Source organism: Stenella coeruleoalba (genome assembly GCF_951394435.1).
Source record: "Stenella coeruleoalba genome assembly, chromosome: 17".
NCBI classification, from domain to species: domain Eukaryota; kingdom Metazoa; phylum Chordata; class Mammalia; order Artiodactyla; family Delphinidae; genus Stenella; species Stenella coeruleoalba.
Window position 1 is genome coordinate 8,030,903 of NC_137163.1, and position 13,134 is coordinate 8,044,036.

The 13,134-nt window shown below is 38.2% G+C and overlaps 1 protein-coding gene across 15 annotated transcripts in view; it reads right to left on the reverse strand.

Annotated features, from left to right (window-relative positions):
* PHF20L1 (PHD finger protein 20 like 1) overlaps nucleotides 1–10,691 on the reverse strand; it is a 79,873-nt gene extending 69,182 nt beyond the window's left edge. For 13 of the 15 annotated variants that reach the window (XR_013824693.1, XM_079902264.1, XM_079902263.1 and 10 more), the window contains exons 1-2: nucleotides 10,393–10,691; nucleotides 8,138–8,257 (exon numbers count right to left, since the gene is read on the reverse strand). Coding sequence is in view for 14 of the 15 variants with exons in the window: in XM_079902264.1 (XP_079758390.1) it covers nucleotides 8,138–8,220 (83 nt within the window). In the remaining variant the exon portion in view is untranslated. Of the gene's footprint in view, nucleotides 1–3,575; nucleotides 3,720–8,137; nucleotides 8,258–10,392 lie in introns of those variants that run through there. The other 2 variants (XM_079902266.1, XM_079902260.1) reach the window with 2 other exon arrangements.
* Between the last annotated feature and the right edge of the window lie 2,443 nt (nucleotides 10,692–13,134).

Here is a 13,134-nt window from a genome sequence, read left to right on the forward strand (position 1 = left end):
CTACTGTTCCCAGTTACTTAAGGAGGTCATAGAGGCTCTGAAAGTCAAGTAATTTTCTCAAGTCGAAACAGTGGTGGATCCCTGAATGGAGGTTTGTCTATCTCTTAAAGAATTTGCTTTTGATCATTATATATTCTGCATCTTACAACTGATCATTTTCAGCTCTTGTAAAACTTACTGCAGTATTTCAAATATAGGGGGCTCTTTATCAAGAGGTCCTGAAAACAAAAACAATATAAAATCAAGTTATCTGTTTATTTTTTCTTGCAAATTTACTCTTCTGCTTCTGATACAAAATAAAATGTGTAAAGCTTTTCATTAGCCCAGAGAGTATGGAAAACAGCTTTTATTATACTGTACAAAATAAACATCCCCCCTCCCTTGTGTAATTCATAATAGTTTGACAAATATCATTTTATGCTTAGTTTTCAGCCAGTAAGTCACAATCCATTTGCAGTAGTGTTCTGCAATGGTAACCAGATTTCAGAATATCCCCGAAACTTTTGGGCTCATTCTTTACCAACTCACCAAAATTCAATGAATTTTGCTGGGCACCTTTTATGAGTAAAAGGGGCTAGGCCTTGTATATAATTCATTTCACATCAGTAGCTTATTCTTCAGTACTTTACCTACCCATGATGTAGTAGAAACGTATTCATTTTTAATTGAAGAGGGTTGGTTTTTTGGCAATGAGAAAACAGACTTTTAAGACACAATGAATATTAAATATCCACATTCTTTCTTCAATTTTATTGCAACAATTCTCTCCAAGTTGTGTTAACTTTAATGACTGAAATAACGTAATATTTACATACTAGTTTCTAATTTAATAAGAAGAAAAAATTTATCTGCTGATCAATGATCTGTAGGAGATGGTAGGAGGAACAGTCAATAGTTCTTCAATACAATGTCATATAAAATACTAAAACACTGAAACCATTATGAAGAATAACAAAACTAAGCTGCCTTTTCAATACCATGTTAATTTCTTTTAAGAAATTATACTACCAATTTTTAAAGCTAGTATTCTCTCCCTCAGTTAAAAAAATAATTTAAAAATAGAATTAAAAACCCTTAAGCATCTGCAGATACAGTTCTGTCTACTTAGCGAAACTAGAATTGCAAAACATTCTTTTTTGTAAAATTGATTACCACCACAGATAAATTATTTCCTAATTATTGACTTTAATCAATTACTCACCACAAAACAAAGCATTACATAATGTGGTAAGACAAGTGTTAAATCTCGCAACACATAATAATAATATTCAGCAGGAAAAATGTAACAAATAGGGAACTGGATGCGTGTGATAGATGATGACCGAACTTCAACCAAATATCAGATAAGCAAATAAAACTGTCTTCTCTCGTGATCCAACCCTTGCCATTACATGAACGCACACAAGGCACAGAACAATAAAAGTCAATCCATGATTAACCGTAACCACAGGGAGCCTTTTTTTTTTTTTTTTTTTAAATAAAGCAACAAGGGCCTAAACCCTAACAACTATCCAGCCAGATAGCGCTTGGGACCACAGAAAGAGGAGCAGGAAAACTGACGCACACCAGAGTACGCGCGGCTCAATATATTCTGTTGTACTGAAAAATAACAAAAAAGGATTTCTGGATCATGCATCACTTTGTCCATACTTACATTTTAACTTCCTCCAACTAACATAAACAGTTAAAACAGACTATAAATTCAAAAAATAATCCAGGATATTTCCACGGCTGTCCGCCTCAAAAACTATATCTTCAGGTTAACAATTCTGTATGGTCTAGACCGGTGGTTCTCGTATGTGGTCCCTAGACCAGCAGCATCGGCATCATGTGGAGACCTGTGAGGATGCACATTATCGCCCCCACCTCAGATCTACTAAATTAGAAGCTTGTAGCTGTTGGGCCCACGAATCTGTGCCTGACAAACCCTTCAGGTGATTCTTACGCAGGCTCATGTTTAAGAACTACTCTTTCAGACTTCACCTGAATCACTTTCAAAACTGTAGGATCAACGAACTTGGTAAGAGAACCAATGTGCTAGTGAATGGGTACTACACAGAAAGTTAGTGAGTTAAAGTACTAAAGCCAAGAGTTATGATTCTAAGTAATTTCAAAATTAAACAGTTAATGAGAAAGCATTTAAATGATGGGAGAGCAGGATGTAGAAAGAGTAACTACCGGCCCAATACCACTATTCTACAAATACTTCAAACCTCTATATTTTTGTTCCCAATTATATTCACCTTTCTCCACCTTTTTCAATACATTTTCTCTTCTTCTAGAGACCAGCAGTTTTGGGCAAACTACATTGGACTTATAGTCCTTGCCTACTTTACTTCTGCCTCAAGCCATTACTTACCTATCTAAAAGTGAGATTAAAAAACCTGTCACCCCTGAATAGGTGAAAAGGAGATAGAAGAGCTTGCGTTTCCAGTTCAAGCAATCTGAGAGGTCACTGAATATGCCACACCTTCACTTTAAGGACATTAAAGCAGAAAAGTCAGTCTCCAAAGTCCCACAGTCCACGGCAGAACAGCACCTAGAACCCACATTTTCTGACTTTAGTTAAATTTACTTTTTTCAATATTCCTTTTCTCTTGCCTTTCAAGAAATCTAGGATAAGCAAAAAATTTGAGCAGAAAAGAAAAAGCTCAATTAAAGAAAAACATGAATCAACATAATGAAAGGAAGACTATTAGAGAAAGAACAGTAAGAACAAAGCAGGTGTGTTTCAAAATAAATATGTCTACTCCTATTTCTAATCTTGCTTTCAACATTCTTTTGTGGGGGGGGGAAGGGGAGGGGAAGGGAGAACTTTATCTTTAAAAGTTCATGGGGTTTTCTTTTGTGGAAAATTTAAAACTTAAACTACTAAAATGTTTGTACACTGGTGCAGACCTGTTTGATGATTATTAAACTGAGGGTTCACTTAGATCTTAGGATTCAAAACTTGTGACTTTCTGAATGTAAAGAATCTCAGAATTTAAAAACAAGTCTTATGAATTTCAGTTTGAAATTCTCTACAGGCAGGGTCCTTAATCTGGAGTCCACGGGTAAGTTTTCTACCACCACCCATAATATATATTACTCAGTTATTTTGGTATATAAACACGATTGTACATTTTTCTGAGTCTACAGCTGAAATTAGGTTGTCAAAGGTGGTGACTCAAAATTAGAATCAATACTTTCCAAGTACAAAGAGATTTAGGAAAGGTCAACATACAAAAGGACAAATTTTATTTATATTAGCAAAATAATATTTTAAAAGTATTCACCTATGGTTTCTACAAATTCCAAACTCACCTAATGTAATTTAAATGTGTTTTCAGTTTTTAAATTTCATCTACATACTACTTTTCAGGAGCACACTTCTGTTCCAAATATAGATCACACAACTTATCTCTACTAGTGTTTTCCTTTGAATAGCAAATCCAATCAGTAAAAGACAATCCCTTTTAATTCAGACAATACGTAATTTTATTTAAATTAGAAAGTATTTGTACTTCCTACAATCTAAATTTCTTTGATTTTCCCACTCTACTAAAATTCTGTTCATGAACAGTTTAAAAACTCACATTTGCAAATGTTCCATACAGTTCAAAAAACTCCAAATGTGTGGAAACAGCATTTGTCAATTCAAATTTATACTGTTCTATCAAACTCTGAACTTGCAGACATCTCCACATTTTTTTTATCTTTCATTTTCCTTTCCTTTAGATCTAGAAGAGAATTACATAGAAATATTCCAATAAAGGTTGGACGAGCGTAACTCATCTGAATATTTTAAAATGACTTTATAATTTCAAGTTGAAGAGTAACACCGGAGCATATTACTTTGTTTTGTTTTCACAACTAAAACTTGCTATAGCGTATTCTAATTTCAGTCAAAAAGTTAAATCAGTAGTCAAAACTGGTTTATCACATTTTTTACTGAACAACGTTCAGAATGATTAGATACTTTAACGTTTTTAAGGGTGCTTTCTAAATTATAAAACTCTGCAAAAACAAAGATTTTATCATCACCTCAAAAAGGTTTTATAGCATGTTGCAATGACATGATATTCCTTCTGTATTCCAGGCCATTCTCATGTCAACACTAAGGCTACACTTAAAAACTTACACATTGAGTCTTCAGATCCCCAAAGATAAGTTTTTCAACTCTCCCTCTTCCCTTGCATTTACCTCAGTGCTTTATAATTATGTATTATTTTATATAATCTGAAGCAAGTTTAAATACATTATTTTATTTGATCCTTAAAATAATTCTGTAAGTAAAAGTCAGTAACACTGCTTGCATTTTACTGCTAAGCCAACCAAGTTCAAGGACTTAACTCATATTTACAGGATCAGAAAGTGGCAGTCTGAATTTGAACCTGCCTCTTTCCTCTTTAGAATCCACTGATAGTGTCTCAAATATAACTTCAACTCTGAACTTTCTCTTTCCCCAAACACACTCCTGTATCAACGACCTGTATTTATCTTCATTCTTATGATGTGACTGCATTCAAGAAATTATAAAGAAATTATAAAGCTAATATGTTCAGGTTTGGATATACAGAGGCTGCAGTGGCATATATGAGGGAGATAAGACAGAAAATGGTTGACTGTGTTAGCTGTGAACATTAACACATTAAAAGCCTTTTCAAAGACTTTTAAATTAAAAGACTGTTGAGAAAGACATTAAAATGTTTTGAGTAAAACTACAAATTTTTTAAAAATTAAAGCAACCCACACTTCTCAGTAGGAGTTAGATTTAGTCCATATAGAAGAGATCCAGGAAGAGATATGGGAACATATGTATATGTATAACTGATTCACTTTCTTATAAAGCAGAAACTAACACACCATTGTAAAGCAATTATACCCCAATAAAGATGTTAAAAAAAGAGAAGAGATCCAGGTATCAAAAACCACACACTGGAACAGAAGGCGACTGGCCTCCCACTGGCTTCTCAGGGCCTGCATTCATTAGTATTGGTAAATAATCAAACCACCAGGGTTTTCCGATGTAACTGGAAAATTACTTTGAAAGCAAAAAGTGATAAACTGCTACTTAAAATGTGGAGTGTATTTTCGAGGATGAAGTATCTTTCTGAACTTTAAAGAATATGTGATATGGTTTGCTCAAGGAATAATAATGTACTTTCCCCCCAAAAAATAGGTTGAGTCTTCCTCTTAAATCAAATCTACCCCAAACCTAAATGTGGGAGCTTAACTTTAATTTCTGTCCACTAAATTTAGAGTTTATCCTTTTATTTCTAGAGTACATACTAAAAAATATTTTCCTTTTTTTAACATAGGACAAACCTTCTACATATAAGACAAATGGGCATTCAGGTGCCCTACTATCACAACTTTCCCGCTGTACTTCTCTTTAAAAGCTAATGTATCAACATATAAGTCATTTTCCTAGTAATAGCTATACTGCTTATTGTAAATGTCTTACGTACAAAGAGAGTAAGTAATACTTGCATTTCTGCCTGTCCCTCCCTGTCCAATGCCTATAATTCAAAAGACATTTATGGAATAGTATTGAGTAGGGCCTCAATACTATTCCAACTGAATGAATAAATGTGGAAGACTAAGCACTCAATATGGATGCAACCCAAAGAGAATATGAAAGAAAGTAGAGAGGGAGGGATGAAAGACGGAAGGAAATTAGTTCAGTATATTTTCAGTGATTAACTGTTTTGCCCTCATAAGGATATCAAAGTTTCTCAACACTTAAATAATCCTTCTATATTTTCACATGATATTAAAGCAAAAATGTGTGGAATTTATAGGGGATACAGAATGGCCCATAACAAAAGAAACAATATAAAGAATAAAGTTTATCCCATTTAAAAATAAAATCTGTTAAGAGCACCACGTCTCACAGAACTTCTTTTGTGCCCCATATAAAATTCAATAAATCTTAGCAGTTAATTACTTGTCCTACAGTAAAGTACTTTAATACTAAATTAAAGGGCCACCCAAGCTGAAACACTGTTTGAGACTACTGACAGTAACAAAGTCACGAGAAAATTATTTCTTTCAATTACCTAGAATATGTATATACAATACTCTTAATGCTTTTGTAATTAAAGCCCCACTAGAGCAGAATGCTAAAATCGTCGTATAAATGAGCTCACAAAAATCGAACTGACAGCAAGTTGCAGTGATTATCGTATGTGATTATTCTGGCTGTTTACTCACTTTAAAGAGACCGTTATTACTGGGGTCATTAAAATTAAATCTAACCTTCATCAATGAGTACATCTGCATGATATCACTCTATCTAAGCACCTGGGAATTTTTTGATGAGAAGCATAAGATAATGAAAAAATTAAGCTACAACTTTTATTTGTTTTCTGACATTCCAAATACTCTAAAAGCAAACTCAGACTTAATTTTTAAAGTAGTTCTTTTTCATAATCTTTTTAACTACTGAATCACCGATTCAACAGCTGATGAATTAGGAAACATTTCACCACTAAAAGTGAGTTTCTTACTAATACCAGTTAATTATGCCAATATCCCTTAAGGCCATTGGGAGAACTAATAAACTATGTGCTTTTCCAAAACTGGAAGCTAGTTCAATTGCAACTTTGTCAGTTTGGAAGCCTAAGAAAAGAGTAATATGAATTAACTAATAATTCAAAAAGCCAGTAACTTTAAAAAAAGAAAAAAAATAATTTAACATCAAAGAAGTAGCATTTCTCATACTCTTGCATCACAGAGAGGTTCAATAGTGTGTCCCTTCAGAGCAAAAAGCTTCTTCTGGTCAAAATCAGAACCAAAGAGAGCCAATTACTGACTAAAATAGCATCTTTCAGCGTATGGTCTAATGCAGTGGCTCTCTATCAGGGGCACATAAGCCCTCCACTCCCCCACCCCCCAAAAAAAAACATTCGGCAACATCTGGAGACACAGTTTACCATCGTGACTAGGAGAGATGCTACTGCCTGGTTCCCGGGTGCTTTCCAAGCCCCTCCTGAGAACGCTGTGTACATTCTCCAGCTGATGAGAGTAATTAAGCCCCCTAAAAAGAAGCACTCACTGAGATGCAGCTTGGAGGCATGAGGCCAAATAACTGTGCCTTCCCATCTCAAACTATAGATTCAAACTGTCCCAAGCAGAGCCCATTAAGCTGGGGGTCACGGACGTTTGCAGAGTTCCAACACCTTCGTTTTTGCTAATAGAAAAAAACCCCAGGCTGGTCTAAAGTCAAGTATCATGACTAATCAAGATTTCTCTGCCTGCCATTGCCAACTCAGGAAGTTGACTTAATACAAATCCATCAAAGACAAATCTACAAAATGCCCACTACATTTTAAAGGGAGTTGTAGTGAAAAGAAAATGTCAAAAAGGCTGGTAAAGTTGTTGAACTGCTAGATTCCTCATCAAAATAAATGGGCTTCAAGAGGAACTGAGGCTGAACCAAGAGACAGCCACCCAGAGAACAGAACTGGAGGCCAGCTAACAGGAATGAGGAAGGCATTCCCTAGGAGAAAGAGGGAATTCTCATTCCTACAGCAGTCCAGTGATCCTGGTGTGTGCTATTTCCCCTTCTCTCCTTTCCAGGTGGTGATTTTATCCTAGGTAACCAATTTCTCCTACACCATTGTATGTAGGGGTATGTTGGAGGTGTCTGAATTCAACCCTTATCACAGATGGCTGGTATAGGAGAAGAAATAAGAGAAGGCCTGAAAGGATTACTCATTTAAAACTGGAAACAGTAACAACCTGCCTTTAGGTCAGTGCACTCTGGGGAAGGAGGAGGTAAACTGGGTTTTGGTTTTAGGTGGAACAGTGAATGACAACTCTGCTAACCATCAACATATTCTGCAGTTTGAAAGACCACCTCTGACACAGGCCAAAAAAAGTAGATTTGCATCAAGTTTTTTCTGAAACTTGGGAATCTGGTTATCTGGATTAATCTTCTCCCTCCTACCACCCACAGAGCTCATATTAAGTACAAAAGAGTACTGGTAACTGCAAAATCTGAAGAGTAGGAAAACTAAATAAACAACGTATATGTTTACTCAAAATGTGAACAAGTTAATGTTTCTGCCACTGTCAGAAGAAGAGCAATTAACCAGCCCATGTGAAACTACAGATATCATGCTTTAGGTCAAGGGCTCCATATTTTCCATACCATTTTTGTAAGTAGTCCAGTGCCTCCAAACGAGCACCAATCTCAAAAGTGATTCCAGGACGATTTGGGGGCTTTTTACTCATCTTGAGATCCTGTTCTTCGGAATTCTCTTTTCACTACCTCAAGAGAAAAAAAAAAAAAATTAGATTCTGATGCATAAAAGGCACAAGGGATTAAACAGAATTTTTTAAACATTACATGAGAAGTTAAAATAACTGCCAAATTTTTAAGAAATTTGAATGATGATTACCAATATCTCTAGGTAAAGTACTGTACAACTTGCAGGCAATCTTAACAATGAATTAAGAAAAGGGAGATTAAAAAGCTAACTACTTTAAAAGAATGAATAGATGGGGATTAAAACTAACTAATGGCTAAAATGCTTTAAATTTTAACTCAAAAATACCCAAGAAAATTCTTCAGGATAACAGCTGAAAATGTTTTTCTGTCTTTGAAAACTCAGGACAATTGAGTATTCTGGCATATGACTATTGAAATTCTTAAGAGAACAAATTAACCAAGTTTTTCAACAGATATTTATTGAGTGCCTTGTAACATAAAACACTTGATAACACACTAAAGAACACAATGATGGAAGAAACAGCAGACACACTCTTCCAGTGCAGATTTAGTATTCCCCTTGTGATTAGGATTTTTCATTACCTATAATCTCCCACCTTGGTAGCACATGATTCAATAATTTTAACATATAAACTTGCAGAGGAAATTTCTTTCTTTTTCTTCACATTCAACAAGCAACAATGATACAGACATTTCTTAACTCTGAGAATTTATTTCTACTATATTTCAACATAGACAGTACCCACACTGACAATAAAAATGGTTGTACGTTCAAACAAAAAACTACAAAGGAATACCTATTCCTCTCTAGACCACGAACATGTGGAATATTCACAATCCTCTTGGCCAGTGGCGAGCTAGCACACTTGAGGTAGCCTCTTTTTCACTAACTAGCACCAGAGGAATATGAATACATTTTGCAACAGCCCAATCAAAATATAATATTTAATCAGGAATGGAAACCTACTGGGGGAGAGGAGAAACCTCTAAAACCGTTCTGAAATTTAGAATTACTAATATGACTATGCTCCCTCCCAAGTTAAAAAAGAAAACACACAACTGTCTCATGTTTTTTCAATGGTTTTGTCACAATTCTAAAGGGACAAAACAGCAAGCATAAAAACCAACTGCCCTTTCCTCTTAGAAAGAATCTGCTAAGGGAAAATACATGCCACATATGCCAAAGACAGCAATACATGTCATAAAAATACGTAAAATCAAACTTAACTACTCATGGGGGTGGGCGGGGGGGGATATCCTCCTGCCTGCCAGGGCAGCAGCAAAGATTAATGCATTAAAGTTAACAGTAGGCTCAGCCAGAGGGCGTTTGGTGCAAAAGAAACAGTAGTATGAATATTTTTAATAGCGGTCTGGTCAGTGTGCAACACACAAGGCAGTTACTTGTAGAAACGTAATCCACCTTTTCTGCTGCTCTTCACAGGGAGAACTTAGTAAGGGGTAATTGAGAAGCTACACTAACATTTTCTAGGATCAAACTTAGAACCCACAAGAAGTGACAAAGTTAATACATATAATTCCCCCCCAGTGACACTGCGGGATGAGGTGCCAGAAAAGGAAAGATTTCCTTCTTCTTGGGCGGAGAGGGGCAGATGGGGAGGGATCTGAATTAAGGAAAAGACAAATAAACAGTCTATTGGGGGAGGGGGGTAAAACCTGAAGCAGAAAGAGAAAGGGGGACGGAGAGAACGGAGAGGAATAAAAATCGGGAAGGAAAACGAACAAGAAAGCAAAAATATATAAGGGTGGTGAAACCTGAGGACCTGACAAACGGGAAGGAAGAGTAAATCAACTAGAAGATACAACCCTGGGAAAACGAAGCAATGGTCAGAGAATGGCCGCGGGGCCAAAAAAACGGTGGGGGGGAGGTGATGCGGGGCGGGAGGGGGCTGACCAGAGACAAACAGGAAAGGCTCAGACCGGGCGGCCAGGGTGCAGGAGACGCCTCCAGGTTTGACAGCCGTCCGGCCCTCGGCAGGGGGGGAAGGAAGGGAGGGGTAGAGGGAGCGGCGGCGCCCAGACAATAGGGGCGGCAAGTTACGGAGAGGGACGCGGGAGGGGAGCGGGCCAGAGACAGACACCAGCGCTGGGGTGTCCCGGGCGGCCAGGCGGGGGCCAGGCGGCCTCCAGGCCCTGCAGGCGCCGCCGCCTCTTACCGACTCGGCCTCCTCTTTGCACAGTTGCCGGGCTATCCGGGGCCGAGCCGGGGCGCGAACAGGACGGCCAGCCCGGGACTCCGCCTCCGCCTCCTCCCAGGCAGCGGTCGGGGACGGAGCAGGAGCGGAGCGGAGAGAGCTGGGGCCGCAGCGCGGGGTCGGGCTCGAGGTCGCGCGGGAGGGAGCAGGTCCGAGCCCTCAAGCCCGCTCAGTGTCCGCTGCCATCGCCTCCTCCGCCGCCGGCCAGCCCTGACGCGACGCCGGCCCAGACGACGTCAGCCGCCCGCGACGAACCGGAAGCTGGTCTGGTCGCGTCACGTGACGCAAGAGGGTTTGGCCCGGGCCGTGCGGCCGATTGGAGGGCCGCCCTGGGAGGCGGGGCTTTGCGGCAGTTGGCTGACAGCTGGCGGGAGGGGCCCTGGTTACCGAAGGAAGGAACGCGGGCCCCGGGACCCCATTGGCAGTTGTGAAGTGTTTGACCTTTGAGAGGTGAGGACGAAACCCATTGAATGTCACTGTTCTTGATTTGTTGGGAACCAGGTTCTCAAAATTCCTCAATCCCAGCACCCTGGGCAAACTTTTGTAAAGGCACACTACACGCTTTCTTAGATATCCACCCCATTCCACATTAAGAATAGAGCAAAGGGTTACTGTTATAAACTAAATAAACGTCTATTGAATGAATGCCTAGTGGCAGGAACTGTGCTGTAAGTACACCACATGACAACCACAATCGCACAATCGTATTCCTTTATAGTCTAGGAGATCCTTACCACACAAAAGGCAAATATTACTAAGACATTCTGTGTGTGTTGCATATGTGTGTGTGTGTGTGTGTGTGTGTGTGTGTGTGCAGCTCAAGAACCTATGGCTAAATCGACATGACTTTCCTAAGAATACACAACTAATGACAGCAGAACTACTTTTCTTGAATACTTACCATATCCCAAACTCTGTACTACGCACAGAAGAAAGTGTCCCAACTTTGGGGAAACCAACAAGTAAACACATTCAAAGCAATGTTGAGATAAACATCTTTTTTCTCTTTCCAGTGTGCTACTCTGATTCTCAAGCTTTCTAAATGCAACACTGCATGCAAATAATACATTTATCATGCTTTACAGAGTGCAGATAAAATAGCAAAGTATCACTCTTTAAGCTTCAATTATACTGAGATTGAGTAATTTAAACAACCACATCCATATCCTCTTATTCAACAGACGTTCCATCAGCACTTACTATGTTACTAATAACTACTGAATTACACTGAGAATGGCAATATACGGAAAAGATATAAATAAGACAGTCTCTAGTGGACATTTGTCTTCTTGGTTTTCAGCTGACCAGCATCCGAAATCCCTTTCAATGTTTGGGAAATTTCCCATCATGGTTGTCATTAGCAGAGTATACCATATATTTATAGATTCCACATGACAGGATTATACTTTGCACCCTCCTTAGAATTATATGTGACCATTTGATTTGCTTTGGCTAATAAAAGGAAATTGGAAGTGAGTTTTGTCACAGCCAGTTGGTAATTTAAAAAATCCAGTTCACCAAGTTTTTTGTCTCTGGCACAGCAAAATGCAATTTTTGAGATGGTGGCTGCTCTAACAACCCGTATTCTAAAGAGATTATGATGATGCTAATCCACAAGTGATATGTGGTATAAGGAAAAAAATAAATATTCGTTGGTTTAAGCTATTGAAATGTTGAGGTTGTTTGTTAACAGCATAACCTAATGCAAACTGACATATACACCCACCTTATGAGCCTTAGGGCAAAGTCAGCCTCACACTAAATAAGATGAAAGTATAAGAAACTCATGTTCCCTGTTTCCCTTGCGGCTAAAGTTCTATTCCTGGCTATACCAATTAGACTCTCTCACTGAGAACTATATATCAGAAGCTGCTGGTGATGTTCAAAATAAGGAAAATTTTCTCCAGCAGCAGTGGGAATACCAGTTATCAAATTTCTAACCTTCAGCCCAGAGCTAACTAACTGAACCCTGGCAAAATCCCTGCTGACCCACAAACCAATAGGTGAGAAAAAAATAAATATTTGTTGTTTTACATCACTGAAAATTTGAGGTTGTTTGCGATTTAATTAAAATACATAATGTAAAGGCTAGCACAGATTCTATCCAATTTCCACAGTTTGCTGACAATCTATCCTGAACAGATGATTCTTCCATTTTAATTGGGACTTAACAAGAGATCCCTCCAATAATGTAACTTGAAAGAAAATAAATGGAAATTGGGTCTAATGTATCAATAAATGATTCTTGGCTTGAATGGATTGTATAGGTGAGTGTCCTCAATGCAGTCAATACCGTCCTTTAGAAGGCACCTTGGGAATGGGCGGAGGAGGCATATTTTTAGTTGTCACATGATTGGAGGAAGGCATTGCTGCAACTTAATGGGGAGGGACCAGGGCTACTAGACATCCTGAAATGCACAATGCAGCCCCATACCTTGAAGAATTGCCGCAGGTCGTACATGACTTTTGAATGGCCCTCGGAACTTTCACGTAGGTTAAAAAAAGAACTGTTGATCATTTTTGGAGCCTAGAACTCAGTTTTACGCATAAGCACAAAGTATTTTTGCAAGGTTTTAATATGCACTCAGTTTCGAGGAATGAGGCCACTATATAACATGAGGGAAGGCTGTCCTCTTTGTATGAATATTACCAAGATTTTATTGCATTTTTAAAAATCATGCCACCAATGGCAAAGCTACTCAT